The following is a 21,452-nucleotide window of genomic DNA, read 5'->3' as shown; positions in this document are numbered from 1 at the left end:
TCTTGAGCGTGTGGGAAGAGATTCTTTTGATGAGGTATTGGGGTCCGGTTTTATGAAGGGCATGGTAGGCGTGTGTGAGCAGTTTGAAGGTTATTCTTTTATCAACGGGGAGCCAGTGGAGGTCGCAGAGGTGTTGGGTGATATGGTTATGTCGAGGACGAGTCTGTCTGCGGTGCTCTGGATGGTCTGGAGTTTCCAGGTGAGAGTTTTGTTAATTCTGGTGTAGGGCGTGTTTCCGTAGTCTTCTGCTGGTGATGAGTGCATTGGGGATGGTCTTCTTGGAGTCAGTGGAATCCATTTGAAGGTCTTGTGGAGTATGCGGAGGGTGTTGAAGCAGGTCGGAGGACATACCGTTGATCTTGGGATTTATGGTGAGTGAAGAGTTGAGTATGATGCTGAGGTTGCGAGCATGGTTCATAGGGGTGGGTGGGTTTCTGAGGGCAGGGGGCCACCAGGTGTTGTCCCATACAGAGGGGGTGTATCCGGGGATGAGGTCTACTATTTTCTCCGGGTTGAGCTTCAGGCAGCTGCTGCTCATCCAGGATGTGACATCCTTCATCCCATCTTGGAAACTGTGCCGGTGATGCAGGTTCCTCGGTGAGGCAGAGGATGAGCTGGGTGTCATTGGCGTATGAGACAGGGGTGTGGAATTTAATCAAATATCTATTTTAAGCAGGTTGCTTCATAAATATACTTGCCCTGTAACAAAATCCACTTGCCCCTTTGGTGCCAGGCAGTGCAGTGACAAATTATGGAAGCAATCTCGTTATATAGGAGCTCTGATATAGCCTCTCTAATTATGCCAGGGCTCATGCCATAGTAGTGTTTGAATACTTGCAATCCCCCTATGCTGTCCCATTTCCGCAGATCTATATACTTGGGCTTAAGGTAGTGGTAAGCAATAGTTCTAGGGTTAGAATGCCCTATTGAATCTGTGCAAACCTACTAACTTGCATGTTTTAAGGGTTTTCAACAACTTTTCTCTAATGTCTTCCCATACTGGGAAATGTTGGAAACTTACTACTGACAATAGCAGACATAAACCTTCTTCCAGAGTTGGGAAAAAAGTGGATGGAGGGAAAGTGAACTTGCAAACACTCAGATTTTCGCATGAGCAAATCTACCCATGCAGATTTGCTCATGCTACAATGCAGTTCACAAATATTTTCAAGGAGTACTATTTCCTGACCTACTTCTTGGGAATTCACGAAAGCCGTATAGATGCACTTAATGCAAGGACATATACCATGGGTCCATTTTTGAGACTTTCTTCAATAATTGGGCCCCTTAATTTGGCCTGGCATTGACCGTGACCTTTTGTGTTTATTAAAATTCTGTCTCAAGATCAAAACCTGTCTATGGCAGTTCCTTGGGGGCTGGCGTCATGGAGTCTGGCGGCTAGAGTGCGGTGGGAGACGGTATTGAAGGCTGCTGAGAGGTCTAGAAGGATGAGGGCTGCAGTGTGGCCTTGGTCGAGAAGGGTGAAGATGTCGTCAGCGGCAGTTATGAGGGTGGTCTCGTTGCTGTGGTTGCTGCAGAATCCAGATTGAGAGGAGTCAAGGATGTTGTTGGCTTCTATGAAGTGCGCTCGCTGGGTGTTGACGACTTTCTTGATTACTTTGGCAGTGAAGGGGGGAAAAGAGATAGGTTTGAAGTCTTTTTGGGGTGTTGGGTCTGCGGAGGGCTTCTTGAGGAGGGGTTTGACTTCAGAGAATTTCTAGTCGTCGGGGAATGTGGCAGTTTCGAGGGAGCAATTGATCTTTCAATGAAGTTCGGGTGCAATGGCGTTGACGGCCCTGTGGAAGATGTGCGGCGGGCAGTAGTCAGTGGGTGCAGGGGCGGCTCTAGGCTCATGGCGGCCCTGGGCAGGGAGCGTAGGTAGGGGGCCCCGGAAAAGGGGGGTCCGGGCCAGTGAAAAGGGAGGGTCAGGGAGTTTGGAAGTGGAACAGAGCCGGAGGCCGCCAAATCCCTGCCAAGGGGCCACCACACAAATATGTATCCATCCTCAGAGGATTATTTTATTAAGGATATATATTAAGGTGGTGGCCCCTGTGGTTTGGTGGCCCTGTGCAGGTGCACAGCTTGCACATGTTTAAGGCCGCCCCTGGTGGGTGCTCCGAAGTGGATGCTTTTCATAGTCGTTGTGGTGTCTTCTGTGGTGAGCGGGGTCCAGGTGAGGAGGCTCGATTGGATGGCATGGCTGGTGGGGGTGTTGGGTCGGTGCAGTGGTATTGGTCGTCAAAGTTGTCATAGAGCATCTTGATCCTGTGGTGGAAAAAGGAGCCGAGTTTGTTGCAGAGGTCTTCGGAGGGAGGGACGTCAGTAGTTTCACTGTTGGGTCTGGTGAATTCTTGTATGATGGTGAAGAGTTCCTTGGAATTGTGGGCGTTGGAGAAGATTCTGTCTTGGATGAAGTTTCTCTTAGTTGATTTGATGAGTTGGTGGTGCGCCGTGGTTGCAGCCTGGTAGGCGGAGAGTGCTTCCGAGATGTTGCTGATTCTCCATGTTCTGAAATCGTATTGTTGCAGGCAAACCCTTGGCTCACGAAAGGAAAACTGCTACCTTAGCACTCTGTGTCCTGGACCACCCGCCTCCCACCGCCTCCCGCCGCCTGTCCCTTGCAACATCTTGAGACCGGGCCGGCGAGCGGAGTGCAGAGCGGGTCAGGGAGAGCAGAGAGACTACATTTCCCAGGATTCAAAGGGGACGCATTCCGCGTCTATCACGCGCCAGGAGGCGCATTTAAGTGCTGTCACCCCGGTCGAGGGGGGGATCTGTTCTGAAATCGTATTGTTGCAGGCAAACCCTTGGCTCACGAAAGGAAAACTCCTACCTTAGCACTCTGTGTCCTGGACCACCCGCCTCCCGCCGCCTGTCCCTTGCAACATCTTGAGACCGGGCCGGCGAGGGGAGTGCAGAGCGGGTCAGGGAGAGCAGAGAGACTACATTTCCCAGGATTCAAAGGGGACGCATTCCGCGTCTATCACGCGCCAGGAGGCGCATTTAAGTGCTGTCACCCCGGTCTCGCGGGACGCCGGGCGAAGCCCGGGCCAAGGGCGGGCCCGTTTTAGCCCGTTCTAGACTGTGAAAGACTGGACTGGGCCACCCCTCTTTGCCCCAACACTCAGGTCTACTTGTGGTAAGGTGATATACTCCTACATTCTCTGCGGTCATTGCTTAACTGGTCTATTATTGCTGTACTCCTAACTAGGGCTCTGGTGCCCAGAATATTGACCGATTGTTATGTCGAGACAAAAAACACCTGTCACCCCGGCCAACACAATGGACAATTATTTGGTCCAGGTGGTGGCCAAAATCAATAATGATCGGAAGTCCTCTTTGGGACTTATGGACTCTCCACCTTGTGCCCAAATCAATCCACTAGGGGTATTCCATTCTGCCAGCGACGATACAATCACCACCGACCTTATCGAGGACCCTAATGATTGCTCTACAACAAATGTGTCTACGGCATCCATTGTTCAACAACCCGATCCTATTGCCGACTTATTAACTGCAGAAGAGTTAAATAATTCTGATACAATTGTAGAGCTAGACTCTGAGAGCATTTCCCCTCCTACCCCTGTCCCCGCACCAAGAGCTAGAAGAGGGATCACTAAGGCCCCGCCTAAAAGAGGTGGACTGCGTTCCAGTAAGAATAAACCTGCAACCCCACCTAGAAGAACAAATAGAAGGGCGGAAGAAGGGATAAGGGAGGAAGAGAATGAAAGTATAGCTTGGGAGGACATGTTTTCAAACAAACTTATGGGTATACTGGAGTCCAAACTATCGGGGCTAATGAAACCCCTTATATCTAAAATAGACCAGCTAGCCAATAAAGTCAACAAATTAGAGACCCTCTTGAGAAAAACTAACGAGGGGGTGGGGGAAATACCAAACCTAATAATAAATAAACTTGATGACATACAGGCTGCAGGGAAAACGCTTGGGGGGAACTCGAATGAAGGCCTAGAAGTCACACCTGCCCAAACACAGCAAGCTAGCTCCAGACCCGGTGATATCCCTAACAACGCTCCAATCTTAGAATCAGTGCAAACAGCAGGCAACACCACCCTTAATAATTTCAATGCAGAAACCGGCCCAGTTGAATTAATTGTTGAAGCTTCCCCTTTGATCCTAGTGCTTGCTAATACACCACCACTGAAAACAGGGCAGATTGAGTCTCCGGATTCTTTACGAAATAAGGCTCTGCAGTGGCTGAGTAACAACATGCATATATCTCCTTGGGGCAAAGAAAAGCTATCAGACGATCTGCTTACAGCAAGAAGGGTTAAGTGGATAGGGACTAAAACAAAGAAATTTCAAGGGGATTGTGTGGTTTTAAATTTCAAAGGCCCCGAAGTATTACCTGATGTCTAGACCTGGGCAGAAAATCAGTTGTGGATATAGCGAGGCTTCGGCCCCTCCTATATTGGAGGCGAATTATGGTGACCCCAGAGCTAGGCCACTATGCAGCAGCATTGATGGATGTCATCAAATTCGATCGTTTCCATACTATCCCATGGCTAAGGGAGTTGCGGGGACTACTCACAAAATTGAAATTGGACCACCTATGGGACAACAAAGACCCAACTTGCTTCCCTTCTAAGGAAAAGCTAAAAGATCTTTATTGGGAAATGATATATCTTGCAATGTTTAGTGACAGTACAAGCGCAAATCTAACATCTCGCTTTTTAAATTTAAAAATGTACCCATCATATGAATGTTTTTGGGACCTAATTGAAAAACCATATGATAGAAAACTTTATTTTCAATTTCGCATTGGTACATTACCTTTAAATGCGTTTAAGAAGCATTGGTCCCAGACATGGGATGAACATTGTCACCATTGTAATGAGGAAATTGAACACATCTCCCATTTCTTGTTTTGTTGTCCACTGTATTTGACCCCCAGACGTAAGTGGTTAAAACCGGTGTGCTTAGAGTTGGGAACCCGAAGCCAATCCGAAGCCCTTAGGATACTTGAATCAGACTGTACAACATTATATGTGGTTGGTGTAGCAAAATATCTGGCGTGGTCGTGGCTAATTCGTACCCGATCACTATTGGCTACTGTATTATAATGAAATTATGTATATCCTTAAATTGTTTTCTTGCGACATAGAGCATGTTTTTATTTTTTAACCTATGGAATGTGTCCTTTTAAACTGTAATAATGTGTTGTAATCTCATGACCTTTTACTATGTATTATTCGACATTTAATGTTTAATATGTATTTTTAGAAGTATTTTTATAAGTAGTATTTATTGTATAGGGCTAGGTGAATGCTTTTATGACAAAATGTCGAATAAAGCTTATAAATTGAATTGATTACCTGATGTCTTACGGAACATCTTTCCACCACAGCATAGAACAGCAGAACTTATACCACTGACACTGGACTTCTTCTATAGTAGAAGAGGTCTAGTAGCAAAACCAAGCATATTGGGAACAAAGTGGACAGTTGTGGGAAACAGAAGGGCCAGGAATGGCCCATTATGCGAGTGGGGGTTAAACTTGGAAAACCACTATTCTGCACTATCCAACCTAAACGAGTGTGACTGACTCGTGGGCTCTCTCCCTGCCCCCCCCCCCCCCAAAAGCCAGCTGCTCCTTGGGTATGATAGGGCAGTTACCCCACACGAGTCCTTATCAGAAAATATGACCTTGGCCCCTAAGGAATCCTACACTCCTGTTCCAGAAGAACTAAACATAGTTTTAGAGGGACAAATTAAAGTACCAGAGGTGATTGAGAAGTTTCCAACACTAAGAGAAGGTCTAATACCAAGCATAGAATCTGAAGAAGTAGTAAACGCACCTGATAACGACCAGTTATATCATCAACTGGATATGCTGCCATTATCACTTGTCTCTTGGAATATAGCCGGCATTATAAATAAGCTAAACATTCCAGATTGGGTCGATTTTATTGACCATCATGATATTATTATGCTGCAAGAAACTTGGTCGCTCACCCCAACCTTCCGGCAAGGGTATCTGAATTTCTATGTCCCAGCTGTAAGAAATCGAGTAGGTCGACCGTCTGGGGGCCTGCTAATTTGGATACGCCAAACATTGAATTGCACAATCAAGCAAAGGTCTATACCTTCTAATGACATCCTAGCTCTTGATATTAGTTGGCAAAATGGCCAACAACTTGCCCTGTTTAATGTTTACTCCAGGGGAGTCGGTGGGGGCAAACCATCAGAGACCATAACAACTCTAGAGCATCACATTGAAATGCTACCATTGCTACCCCATGTAATAGTAGGCGGGGATTTTAACACCACCTTTGAACCCTTGGGTGAAGAGGATAGGATCCTGGCCGAAGAAGAGGATGCTAAGTGGAGAATTCCTCAACTAGAGACTCCGGCCATTAGAAAATGGAGCACAGTAGCAATCCAATTAAAGAGTTTTTGTCTCTCAAGAGGGCTTAGAGCAGTCAATGGACGGGCACCCTCTGACTTAATGGGGAAAAATACATTTGACAATGGCCGAGCAGCCAGCAGAATAGATTACATACTACTGGATGTAAGGGCTTGGAATAAATTGGTAGATATGGAAGTGAAAGACAAAATAGAAAGTGATCATAATCCCTTATGCCTGACACTCCATCCCTACCAAGAAGCCTCCGAATACCCAAGGGAAAATGAAATGGTGACGCAAGATCTTGTGAGCTCAAATAACCTTCGCCACCTGAAGTGGAGTATGCTCCTAGAATATGCTTCTAAATTAGAGATTCTCAAAGAATTAGTGGTGGATGAAGTCTCTAAGATTAAGTCCCATCGTGGGATGATTGATTTTATAGACTACATGATGGAGGCCCATGAGAAACTATTCTCCAAAATCCAAAGTTTCTTTGTCAAAACTGTAGTTTCTAATAAAAAGAAAAAGGTTCAAGAGAGTCAAGGATGGTACGACAAGAGTTGCAGGATAGCACGTCAAAATCTTAGCATGGAGTTGAGAACCGGAAATGCATCAACAGTTAGGTTGGCGAGAAATCAGTATAGACAGACCCAAAAACTGGCAAAGAAGCGTTTGGATCAGGATTGCTGGCGCGAACTCAAGGAGGCATGTGCCTCCAAGGACTCCAAACGTTTCTGGGCCACAGTAAAATGGGAAAAGGAGTGCATAGCTCCCCAGCCGATGAACCATGTCCCGAAAAACAATTGGGTAGAATTTTTCCAACCACAGTATGCCCGTAACCCAACATTTACCCATGATTGTCCCCCTCCACATGTTTATTACAAATCTCCAATATTTGTTGAAAAGGATGTGAGCATTGTATTGGATTGTGTAGCAGGGGGCAAAGCTCCAGGTATGGATGGAATTCCGGCTGATATATTTCTATCGGATCGGAACTCCTGGTGTAGTTATTTCACAATGCTGGCCAATGCGGTGGCAATGGGAGGGAAAGTACCTGCCTCATGGAAGGGAGCTGAAATTATTCCCATATTCAAGAAAGGTGATAGAACTCTGGCTAAAGACTACAGACCCATTAGCTTGATTGATACAGCGCAAAAACTAATGGGCCGACTAGTCCAGAATAAACTGCAGCAATGGATTGATGAAAAGAATATTTTGTCATCTTACCAAGCAGGGTTTCGCCCTTTAACTAGTAGCGTTGATCAAGTTCTCCACTTTCTAACCATCTACTTGAGAAACGTTACTCTAAAGAAGGGGACATTGTATGCAGTATTTGTGGACTTAAAAGCCGCTTTCGACTTGGTCCCCAGAGAAAAACTCTGGCAGACCTTGGCGGATGCAGGCTTAAGCCAGGAATTGCTTACACTCCTTGTCCGTCTCCACAAAAATAATTTTGCAAGAATCAGATGGGGCAAGCAAGGAGAAGTAACTGATCCCTTTCCGGTAGAACGTGGGGTGAGACAAGGGTGTGTCCTAGCGCCGACTCTCTTCTCAATCTATATAAATGGTATTGTTGAACACCTAGAGAAGATTGCTAGTGATGCCCCAGTAATTGCAGGCTCCCGTGTCCCCGTCCTTATGTTCGCGGATGACACGCTCTTACTTTCCCGCACCCCCAGTGGTCTCCAAAAAGTGGTTGATGCCTTTGGTGAGTTTTGTGATGGTAGGGGCCTTGAACTGAATACCACCAAAACAAAATTCATGTGCCTTAACCAGCAGTCCACCTTTAAAGGTGTAATAAAATATAAAGGTACTCCCCTAGAAAGGGTGGACTCTTTTTCTTACCTAGGCATCATCCTTCAGGAAAACATGAGCTGGAAATCACATATCAATACAACTTTACTAAAGTTTAGGCAGTTAGCAGGTGCAATTGCCCTAAAACATTGAACCTCGCTAACAAAGCCGGTAAACTGTGCATTGGAAATTTACACCATGAAAGTACTGGGGGCTTGTTTATATGGATCTGAATTATGGGGGTTTTCTAACCTGAGAGATCTGGGCCGAGCAGAAAACAGATTTCTACGAGGGCTTGTGATGGTCCCACAAAGCACACCCACAATTCCATTAAAATTGGACCTCGGAAGAAAAAGTATAGAGGACATAGCGAGGCTACGGCCTCTTCTATATTGGAGATGGATCATGGTGACTCCAGAATTAAGCCACTATGCGGCGGCCTTGATGGAAGTCATTAAGTTCGACCGTTTCCATAGTATCCCATGGCTAAAGGAGCTCCGGGGACTCCTTGTAAAACTGAAATTGGAATATCTATGGGATACCAAAGATGTGACCTGCTTCCCCACTAAAACAAAGCTGAAAGAACTATATTAGGAAATGGTGTATCTTACAATGTCTTGTGATGGTTCAAGTTCAAGTCTAACAACTCGCTTCTTGGATATAAAAATGTACCCTTCATGCGAATCTTTTTGGGACGTCATTGAACGACCATATGACAGAAAACTTTATTTTCAATTTCGCATAGGTACACTTCCGGTGAATGCCTTTAAGAAGCACTGGTCCCCAGCCTGGGACGAACACTGTCACCATTGCAATGAACAAATTGAGCACATTTCCCATTTTTTGTTCTGCTGTCCACTGTACTCGACCCCTAGACGTAAATGGCTAAAACCAGTGTGCTTAAATATGGCAACTCGCAGCCAATCTGTAGCCCTTAGGATACTTGAATCCGATTGTTCCACTGTGTTTGTGGTTGGTGTAGCAAAATTTCTGGCCTGGGCATGGATAATTCGTACTCGTTCACTAATGGCAATTACATCCCAATGAAATTATGTACATTATTAATTCTGCACTTTGCCATATGAACTATTATATTTTAACCTTTAGAAAAAACTTACCTTTTATGAATGTGATAATGCTTTGTATTTTTATTATGCATTTATTCGACAATCCACGTTTAATATGTATTTTAGAAAGTATTTTATGTGTAGTATTTATTTGTATTAGGGTTAGGTGAATGCTTTTATGACAAATGTCGAATAAAGCTTTAAAACTGAACTGAAACTGAACTGATAGGTTTGAAGTCTTTTTGGGGTGTTGGGTCTGCGGAGGGCTTCTTGAGGGGGGGTTTGACTTCAGAGAATTTCTAGTCGTTGGGGAATGTGGCAGTTTCGAGGGAGCAATTGATCTTTCAATGAAGTTCGGGTGCAATGGCGTTGACGGCCCTGTGGAAGATGTGCGGCGGGCAGTAGTCAGTGGGTGCAGGGGCGGCTCTAGGCTCATGGCGGCCCTGGGCAGGGAGCGTAGGTAGGGGGCCCCGGAAAAGGGGGGTCCGGGCCAGTGAAGAGGGAGGGTCAGGGAGTTTGGAAGTGGAACAGAGCAGGAGGCCACCAAATCCCTGCCAAGGGGCCACCACACAAATATGTATCCATCCTCAGAGGATTATTTTATTAAGGATATATATTAAGGTGGTGGCCCCTGTGGTTTGGTGGCCCTGTGCAGGTGCACAGCTTGCACATGTCTAAGGCCGCCCTTGGTGGGTGCTCCGAAGTGGATGCTTTTCATAGTCTTTGTGGTGTCTTCTGTGGTGAGCGGGGTCCAGGTGAGGAGGCTCGATTGGATGGCATGGCTGGTGGGGGTGTTGGGTCGGTGCAGTGGTATTGGTCGTCAAAGTTGTAATAGAGCATCTTGATCCTGTGGTGGAAAAAGGAGCCGAGTTTGTTGCAGAGGTCTTCGGAGGGAGGGACGTCAGTAGTTTCACTGTTGGGTCTGGTGAATTCTTGTATGATGGTGAAGAGTTCCTTGGAATTGTGGGCGTTGGAGAAGATTCTGTCTTGGATGAAGTTTCTCTTAGTTGATTTGATGAGTTGGTGGTGCGCCGTGGTTGCTGCCTGGTAGTCGGAGAGTGCTTCCGAGATGTTGCTGATTCTCCATGTTTTCCCCAGTCGTTGGCAGGAGTGCTTGGATTCTCAGAGGTCCGTGGGAAACCAGGTGGCTTTCGAGTTATGTTGTCTGGAGGAGTTCTTGAGGGGGCGAGAGTGTTGGCATAGTTGGTGATCCATTGGTGAAGGTAGTTTGCTGCTGTGTTGGCATCTGTCGTGGTTGGGGGAGGAGTGCAGCTGAGGGCGAAGGTGAGGTGTTCTTCGTTGATTTTGTTCCAGTTTCTGCGTGGGAGGCGTGGCATACGCTTGTGTGCGGTGGGTTTCGAGAAGGAGAAATGGACGCAGTGGTGGTCCGTCCGGAGCGGTTCCGTGGTGTGACTGAAGCAAATGTGTTTCCTCCAGCAAAGATGGGGTCGAGAGTCTAACCTGCTCTGTGAGTGGGGGTGGGGATGAGTTGCTTCAGTCCAGTGTTGGTGAGGTTCTCTAGTAGGGCGGTGGTGTTGGGGTCGCTGAGGTTGTCTTGGGGAAAGTTCAGGTCTCCCAGCAGTATGTAGTCCATGGAGGCAAGGGCATGGGAGTGTAGTTTGCAATGGCGTTGGTGAATGGGGAGCAGGGTCCGGGCGGTCTGTAGGTGAGTGTTCCTCAGAGCGTCTTTCTGGGGTTGGGCTGGATCTGGAAGTAGATGTGTTCCATGGGGGGGTGAGGCATTATCCAAGATGGTGATTGTCAGTCTGAGGGAGCTTTTGTAGACAATGGCGAGGCCTCCTCTGGGATGGTTGGGCCGGTCTTTCCTTAAGATCTTGTATCTGTCGGTGATGGTTGTTGCGATGTCAGGGCAAACCTGGAGTTGATCCAGGGCTCTGGGAGGAAGGCAACGTTGGGTGAGTGAGTGTTGAGGAGGTCCCAAACTTCTACTGTGTGTCTGTGCAGGGAGCACACTTTGAGGAGGATGCAGCTCAGGGGCACGTTGGTGTCTGGTGAGTTGGTGGTGGCTGTCTGGGTCCAGTGGTGGGTAAAGATGCGGCGGCAGTGTTGGCAGGAGAACGGGCCTTGGGAGTTGCTTGGCGTCGAGAGCTGGCAGTTGTTGTTGCATCCAGGAGTGATTATGTGGAGAGTGCTTGGGTCATAGCGGTGGGGGGTTAGGGGACCAGGGTCCTTGGCGCTGGTCGCTGTCTGGTCGGGTCAAGCACGGGTGCAGATGGGCTTGCCTTTGATGTGCCTTCAGCGCACCAGCGGCAGCCATTAAATAGGGGGAGTATCTGGGGGCGGGAACACGCTGGGGTGGCGTGGCCACGGGGCAGCGACGGCAGGTAAAAGGCAAACGCAACACAGGAAAGCATAGAGAAAAGACAGAAAGAAGGCACATAGAAGAGAAAACAGGCAACAGGCAATAAATAGGAGAGACAGAGAGAGGCAAAGACAGAAAGAGGAAGACAGATAGAGCGGACTAGCAGAAGCGCAGTCACCCTCACAAGATCACCAGGGATGAGGTGCAGGCAGAAGCCTGCGGGTGGAGGATGGCCTCGAACACCTACCTGGGACACCAGAAAGCACTGAGGGCTATGCCTTAGCCACGGAGCTGTGCAAGGGGAGAGCAGTTACTCTGACCAGGAAGTAAGAGGTCCCAGTGGCTGCCATTAAGTTGGGGTCAGGGGGAGCAGCTGGGAGGTGGGAATGGGAACACGCTGGGGGGAAGGGGTCGCAGGGGCAGCAGTGGTGTGGAAAGGCAAACCAGCACAGGAAAAGCGAAGAGAAAAGACAGAAAGAAGGAAAAAAGAAGAGGAAACAGGCAGAACAGGCAAAAAATAGGAAAGAGAGACAAAGACAGAAAGAGGAAGACAAAGACAGAGCGGACTAGCAGAAGAGCCGACTCTTTCACTAGACCACCAGGGATGAGGCACAGGCAGGAGCCTGCGGTGGAGGAGGGCCTCAAACACCTACCTGGGACACCAGAAGGCACTGAGGGCAGTGCCTTAACAGCGGAGCTGCACGAGGGAAGAGCACTTACTCTAACAAGGAGGACAGAGGTCTGTAAGGCGGTAACATGTTTGCGAAGCATTACTGCTTGGATTCGGAGGTGAGGAGAGATGGCCATTTTGCACTTTCTATGCTACAGGATTTTTTGGTATAGGTAGGTGGACACCCTCCTTCTGGAACGGGACTGCTTGGGGATTCAATTCAGAAGGTGTGGAATACACAGGCAGATGTATCCATCAAAAGAACAAGTTATTTACTTTTGGTAAAGCTTTGTCTGGTGGATACAGTATATGTCTGTGAATTCCTCACTGACCCACCCACCTCCCCGTTGTCTATCTAATTATGCCGAAAATAATTTTGGAGACTGTCTTGTATTTCTTTTTCCTTTGAAATATGATGTTTGTTGATAGGAAATATCTATATTTTGGAATTTCCAGTTTTCCTTTCTTGTTTGGATCATATACTGTGATATTTTGTATATTGTGTATACTTGTGAAATGTTGTGAGTTCGCCTGTTCGCATTGAAGGCACAGAAAAAAATGGGTAGAACTGACGTCAGCTCACCAACGTAGTCTTCTTATGGCTCCGATGATTTCACGTGGAGTTGTGTGTCGAGCCGTGCGATTGTGACGTCCTCGTTGACGTGGGAGAACTATGAAAAAAGTTTCTGTGGAAGGTTGCGCAAGGGGTAATTCAAAAGGTGAGGCATCCACAGGCAGATACTGTATCCACCAGAAAAACCTTTACCAATGGTAAGTAACTTGTTCAACAGGTCAAATGTACTGAGATACTTGGCAGAGGCCATAGTCTCAATCAGCTCATCTGCCCTGGGAATTAGATGGGCATCAGTCTTAGTGACTTCATTGAGACCTATATAGTCTATACAAAACCTCATCTTTCTCTTACCATCTTGGGTGTGAGGATCTGAAAGAAACACGTTAGTTAGATTCCTTACCTTAGAATAACCCCTAGGCATCAGATTGGATCCGGAAAGTTTTTGTCAGCAGTACCCCTGCACGTCGGTAGGCATCGTCTGCGGCTCCACGTCCGTCGTCGGCGTCGTGATTGCCGGGATGACGTTGTCGGAGTACTTAGACGCCGCCCTCGCGCGCTGACGTCGGTTCTTCTTTTTTCCGCGCCAGATCCGGGAAGAGCGTACCCTTAGTCACTTTTTTACTAACTTTTCAGTAAGTCGAGGCATGGGAAGAAGAAGCCGAAGAAACACCATCGTTCTTCAACCTCCCCTCGCCGGTCGTGCGACTCGCCGAGGGTTCCGTTGACCTCGCCCACGTGGCTTCGGCGGAGCCTGCGCAGTCGCATCCACCTCCACACCCTCCGGTCCCTGGGCTCAATGCGACTCCGGAGCAGATTCCAGACTTCCTCGTGGCCATGAGGACTCTCTTTCCACCGTCGGGCCCTGCCGGCGTGCCTTTGGGCCCGCGGGTCTGACTGGGGGTCCTAGCCCTGTGTTGCTGGCGGCTATGGCCCCGGCGCCGCCGGCGACTTCGTTCCCGGCGCCGCAGAACCCCATGGGATCCAGGCCTGGATCCCGGTCGACGCCTGTTGACCTCAAGACTCCTCTACCGGCACCGACCCCCATGGAGCCACCTCTGGTGCCGTCCTCTGGTGACGCCGGCCCCGGTTTCAGCCCCAGCCGGGTCTCGGCATTGGACCGGTGGCGTTCAGTGCCGTCTCCAATGCCGACTGGTGAATTGTTCACCTATGTCCCGGCTCCATCATTTCTGCCTGTTCATCAGGACACGGATGAAGGGGAGGACTGGGAGGGGTCTGAGGACCCTCTGGCACAGCAGTGCCAGTTAAGTCAGATCTGGGCAGATGAGCTAGGGGAGGCCAGTGGTCTTGACACTTCACCTGACACTGGCTTTCTCTCTCCTCCTATTGTGGCTACGGAGGAGGGAGCTACTTATGCTGTGGTGCTGCGCAAGGCGGCCAAGGCCTTGAGCTCCCTGCAGCGGCTAACCTCCTCACCGAGGTGCTTCAACCGCCAGAAAGCTCTTTGGAGCCTCTTCTGCAGTTCAATGAGGCCCTCACTGATGTTCTGATGGGCACTTGGTCCAAGCCCACTACAGTCCCTCCTGTGATCGGAACGTGGCCCGGTGCCACGCCCTGCTCCGGGCAAAGCCTGCTTTCTGTCCACCCACCCCACCCCTGAGAGTCTGGTTATCCAGGCCTCCATGTCCCAGACTGCCTTCCCGACCGCACCACCGAACCGGGAATCCAAAAGGCTGGAATAGTTTGACAAGAAACTGTTTTCCTCCCTTAGTCTAGGGTTGCGAAGCATTAATACTGCATGCCTTTTGGACCATTACACCTACTCTCTGTGGGATACGGTGGTAGACGTGCTGCCCCAGTGCCCGGAGGTAGCCAGGGCACTGCTCGATCAAGCTCTTGCTGAGGGGCGGGAAGCAGCACGGTATTCCATCAGATGTGGATTTGACACCACGGACTCGCTGGGTAGAGCGATGGCAACAACGGTGGCGATTCATCTGAGATCAACAAACTTCTCAGGGGATGTCCAGAGCACTCTCGTGGACATGCCTTTTAATGGCCGTCGTCTTTTAGGCGACAATGCGGATAGTGTGCTGGAGCGCTTTAGGGACTCCAGGGCTACGGCTAAGTCCTTAGGGCTGTCGGCCCAGCGCCAGCAAACTTCTGCTTTTCGCTCCTTTCGTGGCCACGAAAGGGGCACTCACACACGTTCGTCCAGCCACAGGCCGCAGAACCAACCACGGACCGGGGGACAGAGAGCCGGTCAGTCCACATCTGCTCCCGCCGCATCAACCTCAAAGCCTTCCTAGTCTGAGCTTTCAGGCCCATTCTATGCCAGTGGGAGGCAGGGTTCGCCATCACCTGCTCCACTGGGGTACCATCACTTCGGAGATGTGGGTGCTGCAAATCGTCCAATAGGGCTACTCCTTCCCCTTCGAGGCGTCCCCTACAGCCATGCCACCGTAGTACCACCGCGTGTTGGGGGATCACTTGCAACTTCTGCGGGAGTAAGTTACGGAACACTTGGCCAAGGAGGCCATCGAGTGAGTTCCTGGCCCAGAAGTGGAACAGGGTTGTTACACCCACTACTTTCTGGTTCCAAAAAAGGGCAAAGGGGGCCTACGCTCTATCTTGGACCTCAGGAGCGCCTCTGGAAGGAGAAGTTCAAGATGCTGACGTTAGCTCAGGTTTTGGCTGCCCTGGACCCTGGAGACTGAATGATAGCGTTGGACCTGCAAGACGCTTATTTCCACATTCCCGTCCTGCTGGCCCACTGGCGTTACCTGCGGTTCACTGTGGGCCTCGAGCACTTTCAGTTTACCGTGCTCCCCTTCAACCTCACCAGTGTCCCTCGGGAGTTCACAAAAGTGATGGCGGTGGTCGCAGCTCATCTGCGCAGATCAGGGGTTCCAGTCTTCCCCTATCTCGACAACTGGTTGTTGAAGGTGGGCTCGCCCCAAGCAGTCGCCTCCCACCTCCAGACTACGGCCGACCTCCTGCATTCACTGGGGTTCTCCATCAACGTGCCGAAGTCACACCTGAGTCCCTCCCAAAAGCTCCTCTTCATCGGAGCGGTTCTGGACTCGGTGCAGTTTTGGGTTTATCCTCCCGAGCAGTGGGTTCGGGATATTCAGGCTCTGATTCCGATCTTTCAGCCTTTATCCCGAGTTTCGGTTTGGTTGACCCTACGGCTTCTGGGGCTGATGGCCTCCTGCATCCTATTGGTGCATCATGCCAGGTGGCGGATGCGAGCTCTGCAGTGGGACCTGAAGTTCCAGTGTGCACATCAGGGCAACCTGTCCGACCACGTCCTGATCTCGGAGGGCACTGCGAGACAGTTGCAGTGGTGGCTCACGGACGGTGATTGGGTCAGTGGCAGATCCCTCTCCCTTCCCTAACCGGAGCACACAGTGGTGATGGATGCGTCCATCCTGGGATGGGTGGGCCACATGGGAGAGGCGCAGATCAGAGGCCTCTGGTCTCCGGGGGAGTCCCAGCTCCATATCAACCTTCTGGAGCAGCGGGCGATCCGACTTGCACTGAAGGCATTCCTTCCCTCTGTCCAGGGAGGTGTAGTGTAGGTGTTCACGGACAACACCACCACCATGTAGTATTGCAACAAACAGGGCATGTGGGGTCATGGACCGAGGTCAAGGGCTCTGCACCTCTAGACATGGCTGGAACATCAGGGCGTCACCCTCATGGTTCAACACCTGGCAGGTTCTCTGTACGCCAGGGCGGACAAACTCAGCCGCCGGTGCAGGATGGATCAGGAGTGGCATCTGAACTCAGACGTGGCGTAAGGTCTCTTTCAGCAGTGGGGAGAGCCTTGGTTAGATCTATTCGCCACTGAAGAGAACACGCAATGTCATCAATTCTGTGTGTTGGAGTTTCCAAGGTGGCACTCGCTCTGAGACGCTTTTCTTCGCAAGTGGAGTTGCAGTCTGTTATACGCCTTTCCACCTATACCACTTCTGCCCAGAGTGCTGAAGAAGATCAGGCGTGACCGGGCCCAAGTCATCCTTGTGGCTCCGGATTGGGCATAAGGATACTGGTATCCCGAGCTACTCAGTCTGTCAATCGATCCCCCGATTTGACTGCCTCTTCAGGAGGACCTTGTGTCGCAGCAACAGGGGACGGTCCTCTACTCGAACCTGTCCAGCCTCCACCTCCATGCGTGGAGATTGAGCTACGGCAGTTGACACCATTGACTTGCCTCCTGAAGTCTGTGATGTCATTCTGGCAGCCAGGCATCCCTCTACAAAAACGGTATATGCCTGCAGGTGGAACAAATTTGTGGCATGGTGCATAGTAAAGCCTGTGGATCCCCTTTCTGCCCCTCTTTCTGAGGTTCTCCTCTTTCATCTTTCCCTGGCCCAGCATGGTTTTGCTCTGGGCACCATCAAGGGATATCTTTCAGCTGTTTCAGCCTTCTTGAGGATTCCTGATCAGCCTTCTCTCTTTAAGTCCCCGGTTGTAAATAGGTTCTTGAAAGGCATTACTCACATGTTTCCTCCTGTTCCTTTCATAATGCCTCAGTGGGACTTGATCTTGGTATTAACCTATCTGATGTGTGCTCCGTTTGAGCCACTCCACAACTGTCCTCTTCATCTTCTGACTCTCAAAACTGCTTTCCTGGTTGCCATTACCTCTGCCAGAAGAGTGAGTGAGCTCCAGGCTCTTTCCTCTAAGCCTCCTTTCCTCTCTGTCCATCCGGACAAAGTTGTTCTGAGGACTCGTCCTTCTTTCCTACCCAAGGTGGTTACTGCCTTTCACATCGGCCAGACCATTACCTTGCCCACCTTCTTTCCCCCTCCGCATCCTTCGAAAGAGGAAGAGAGGCTCCACCGTCTGGACCCAAAGCATGGGCTTTCTTTTTACCTGAACGCACACAACAGTTCCGGGTGGAAGACCAGCTTTTTGTTGGCTACGTGGGCGCTAAGAAGAGACGGGCGGTGCATAAACAGACTATCTCTTGTGGGTCATTTTGTGCATCAAGGCCTGTAATTCCTTAGCTAAAAAGGATCCTCCTGAGGGGCCACGGTGGCTACTACTGCATGACATTTGTCAGGCAGCTACGTGGGCTTCACTGCACACGTTTGCCAAGCACTACTGTCTCGACAGCCAAGTGCGGAGGGATGGCTTCTTTGGCCGTTCGGTTCTCCAGGACTTCCTGGTGTGATCTTGGTTCGCAGACCCACCACCAGGGTAGGTTTTGCTAGGGTATCTATTCTAAGGTAAGGAATCTAACTAACGTATTTCTTTCAGATGCACAAGTTACTTATCCTTCGGTAACGATATATCTGTAGGAAACATTAGTTAGTTAGATTCCTTACCGCCCCACCCATCCTCCCTGTTCTGCGAACCGATATCTAGGGTTAAGGTCACCCCTTTCAGGGCCCTAGTTTCATGGCACCAGTGTTGGTTCTTACATGGCTCTGCATTCCTGACGCGGAAAGCTATGTACAGAACTGACGTCTTCCCGGCGATCACAACGACGGACACGGAGCCGCAGACGACGTCTCCCAACGCGTAGGGGTACTGCTGTCGAAAACTTTCCGGATCCAGTCTGGCGCCTGGGGGTTATTCTAAGGTAAGGAATCTAACTAACTAATGTTTCTTACAGATATATCGTTACCGAAGGTAAGTAACTTGTGCTTTTTGCACAAGGACTACAAGACTAGCCCAAGGGCTATCCAAAGGCTCAATGACCCCCAACTCTAGCACCTTTTGGACCACTGTCCTGATGCAATCTCTGGCATGCACAAAGAATCAACAGAACCCTGCCAACATTGTATAGAAAAGGTCCTACAAGAGGATCCTTAAATTCAAAAAAGGAAGTGACAGCACATAGTATCAGAGCCAAAACCACATAAAGACTTTTAAGTTCTTTGTTTATTCATCATTATATCAATATTTTTTAGATTTCATGATTTTTCAAATTGCATGGGTGACATTACATATATTAAAATATATACAACTTCAAGCGGATGTGATAGGCTATAGTACCCCTTCTTCATCTACAGATCTATAGACGCCGCCTAAGAAAGTTTAAGCCTTACTCCTTCAACACTGCTGATGCACCTGTATTGAGTAGATACGAAGTTGCTATAAGGTGCTGTTTTATTTCACTACCCTTCCCACATGAAAAGTCAGAATCCATCAGGGACCAAGTGATAGGATTCTTCCTGACTGCTGACCCTGCTGGGAGTTGCGTTTCGCCTACCTGTTTCCGGGTCCTTCGCCACACCACGCCTCGCGGCCCCCGCTTCGCGGGAGCCGCGCGAAGGCGTCAGACACTGGTGAGGACTTGCTGGTTATTGTCCCGGTAACGTGCAAAGGAGCACCAACGCGGGCAGAGCACCTGCCGAATCATCGACCCAGGCAAGAGGCGGGACTGCGAGGACCAGCCTGCTGAGCGGCGCTCATCGGCCGCAGCTGGTCCTCTTCCCGCCCCCTCCACTGGATAAAAGCTGAGTGGAGTGTTACTTCCCTGGGATTCTTCCTGACTGCTGACCCTGCTGGGAGTTGCGTTTCGCCTACCTGTTTCCGGCCCCTTCGCCACACCACGCCTCGCGGCCCCCGCTTCGCGGGAGCCGCTCGAAGGCGTCAGACACTGGTGAGGACTTGCTGGTTATTGTCCCGGTAACGTGCAAAGGAGCACCAACGTGGGCAGAGCACCTGCCGAATCATCGACCCAGGCAAGAGGCGGGACTGCGAGGATCAGCCTGCTGAGCGGCGCTCATCGGCCGCAGCTGGTCCTCTTCCCGCCCCCTCCACTAGCCCTTCCTTGAAAAACAGAGTCAGTAACGCGCACGCGGGACGCGCGCGGGGCCAAGGCTGGGGCTAAGACCGGGCAAAGAGCGCGCCGTTTGAGGCCGTTCGAGGTCTAAGAGGTCTGGGCTGGGCCACGATACTTGGTTCTACGGCGGGCCAATTGCATGTGAGTTTGTTTCTTTTTCATCTGCGGCAAGCTCCCCATTGACCATTATGTGTACACGAGCTACACGAAGTAAAACTGCAAGGGGACTTGGTGGACCTAGTGGGACTCTGGATGACTTTTTAACAAAGACCAACCTGGCGATTGACCACGAAATTAATAAAATGCAACATAGAGTCTCCCTTGAACTTGATGCTGCCCGTAAATTGTCCCTTAATATTGCCTCCTCGAAAAAATCGTCTCTTGGCAACCTTGCTCTAGCTCTTACCCCTGAGCGTACAACAGGTCCTCGCCCCCTGCTTTACCTTGGCAGATATACACCACTGCCCTTCTCCGCCCTCAAGTGACCAAGATAGGGATCCCTCACCATATCCACCGGAGGAGGTAGCGCCACTTAAACCTGCAGTCGGTATAAGTTCACAGGCAAAGAGCAAATCACCTAGGGCTGCTACAAGGGTTAATAATATTGCAAAAAAAAAGGCGCTCCAGCAAAAAAAGAGCTTGGCCAGGTCTGCTTTTGCTTGCAAGAAGGCAAAAATTGCGAGAGCCCAGTTCTTTAACTGCCGACGCCAACTAAACGCCTGTGCACTTGGTGAACTAAATGACAAAACCCACATTGACAGTACTGTTAGCGCTACCACCTACGCTTTGGAGGGAGCTTCAAATGTTCATCAGGTGGTAGCTCCTCCTGGCTCGAGCAAAGAGGGGTTAAGGGAGGGAAGTTTGAGTGGGGTGGAGAGGGACAAGAGGGGCGATGAGGAATTTGTACAAACTGTTTGGGTCACTCTTAAGAAACTACTCACCCCCTTGGAACTCAAACTCTCTAGAATAGAAAACCATCTGCTTGAGATGGACAGGACAATCGTTACACTGGCCAGCCTTAGTCTCAAGCAGATGGAAGCTAGACTTTCACAGGGGGGGATTTCATCTCCACAACCGATAGAAGTAGATGCACTAGTTGCACCTTCACAGGGACCCAAACCTGTTCCTAAACCACGCACAATAATAGGAAATAGCATTTCCACTATCCCAAATCCAAGAGTATGTCCTCCGAAAGGGCCCCCTGTGCAACCCAAACCTAAGCCCACTGCCCCTCGAGCAGAGGCTGTCTCACATACCCAGCCGAACACTGCACAATCAAAACCTGTGCCACCAGCTGATCGGCAATCTAATCAGCCATCCCTCAATGTCCAGCCACCCCTTGAACCTAGTAGACCCAACTTCCGTGGTGGCTACATCGATTTACCACCGGAAGCTAGTCCATACGTCATTGTTTTAGCCGGTGTACCGACCCTTGATCCACTATCAAAAGAGGACCACTGGTCCCTTAAAAACAAGGTAATACACTGGCTAAATACAAATAGACAGCTCCCTAGCCATCAAAGAAGCCGGGTACTAATGGTGCGAAGAGTACCATGGGATGGACCGAGCCATAAATCTATCCTGGGTGACTGTATAGTGGTGACGTTTGCCGACCCCAATACTGCACAGCACCTCTGTTCATGGGCCCCTTGCGCAGACGACCAGACAGTTGCTGTTAGACCCCTTACTTTTTTCTATCCTCCTAGAAATCTCCACAGGACAGGTGGGACTTGGACAACAATTCAAAAGTCCAGAAATAGGGGCTTTAGGAATGAGGGACCTAGCCAGAGTAGTTGGTGGCAGGGTGCTCCTATGTCTAATATGTTTGGCTGCCTGGAGGAGGTTGACTGACTTGGGGGGGAGAACACAAAATGGGAGCTGACTGACCCTAGTATGAACA

General features: G+C 49.8%; 1 protein-coding gene across 1 annotated transcript in view; it reads left to right on the top strand.

Annotated features, from left to right (window-relative positions):
* The window catches only part of LOC147697156 (uncharacterized), a 1,724,744-nt gene that overhangs the window by 1,285,416 nt on the left and 417,876 nt on the right, over positions 1–21,452 (top strand). The window contains exon 7 of the mRNA XM_086936112.1: positions 6,890–6,926. Coding sequence (XP_086792238.1) covers positions 6,890–6,926 — 37 coding nt within the window. The remainder of the gene's footprint in view (positions 1–6,889; positions 6,927–21,452) is intronic.

This window comes from Lissotriton vulgaris, chromosome 8 (assembly GCF_964263255.1).
Source record: "Lissotriton vulgaris chromosome 8, aLisVul1.2, whole genome shotgun sequence".
In the NCBI taxonomy this organism is placed as follows: domain Eukaryota; kingdom Metazoa; phylum Chordata; class Amphibia; order Caudata; family Salamandridae; genus Lissotriton; species Lissotriton vulgaris.
This window is presented reverse-complemented; position numbering and strand designations above follow the sequence as displayed.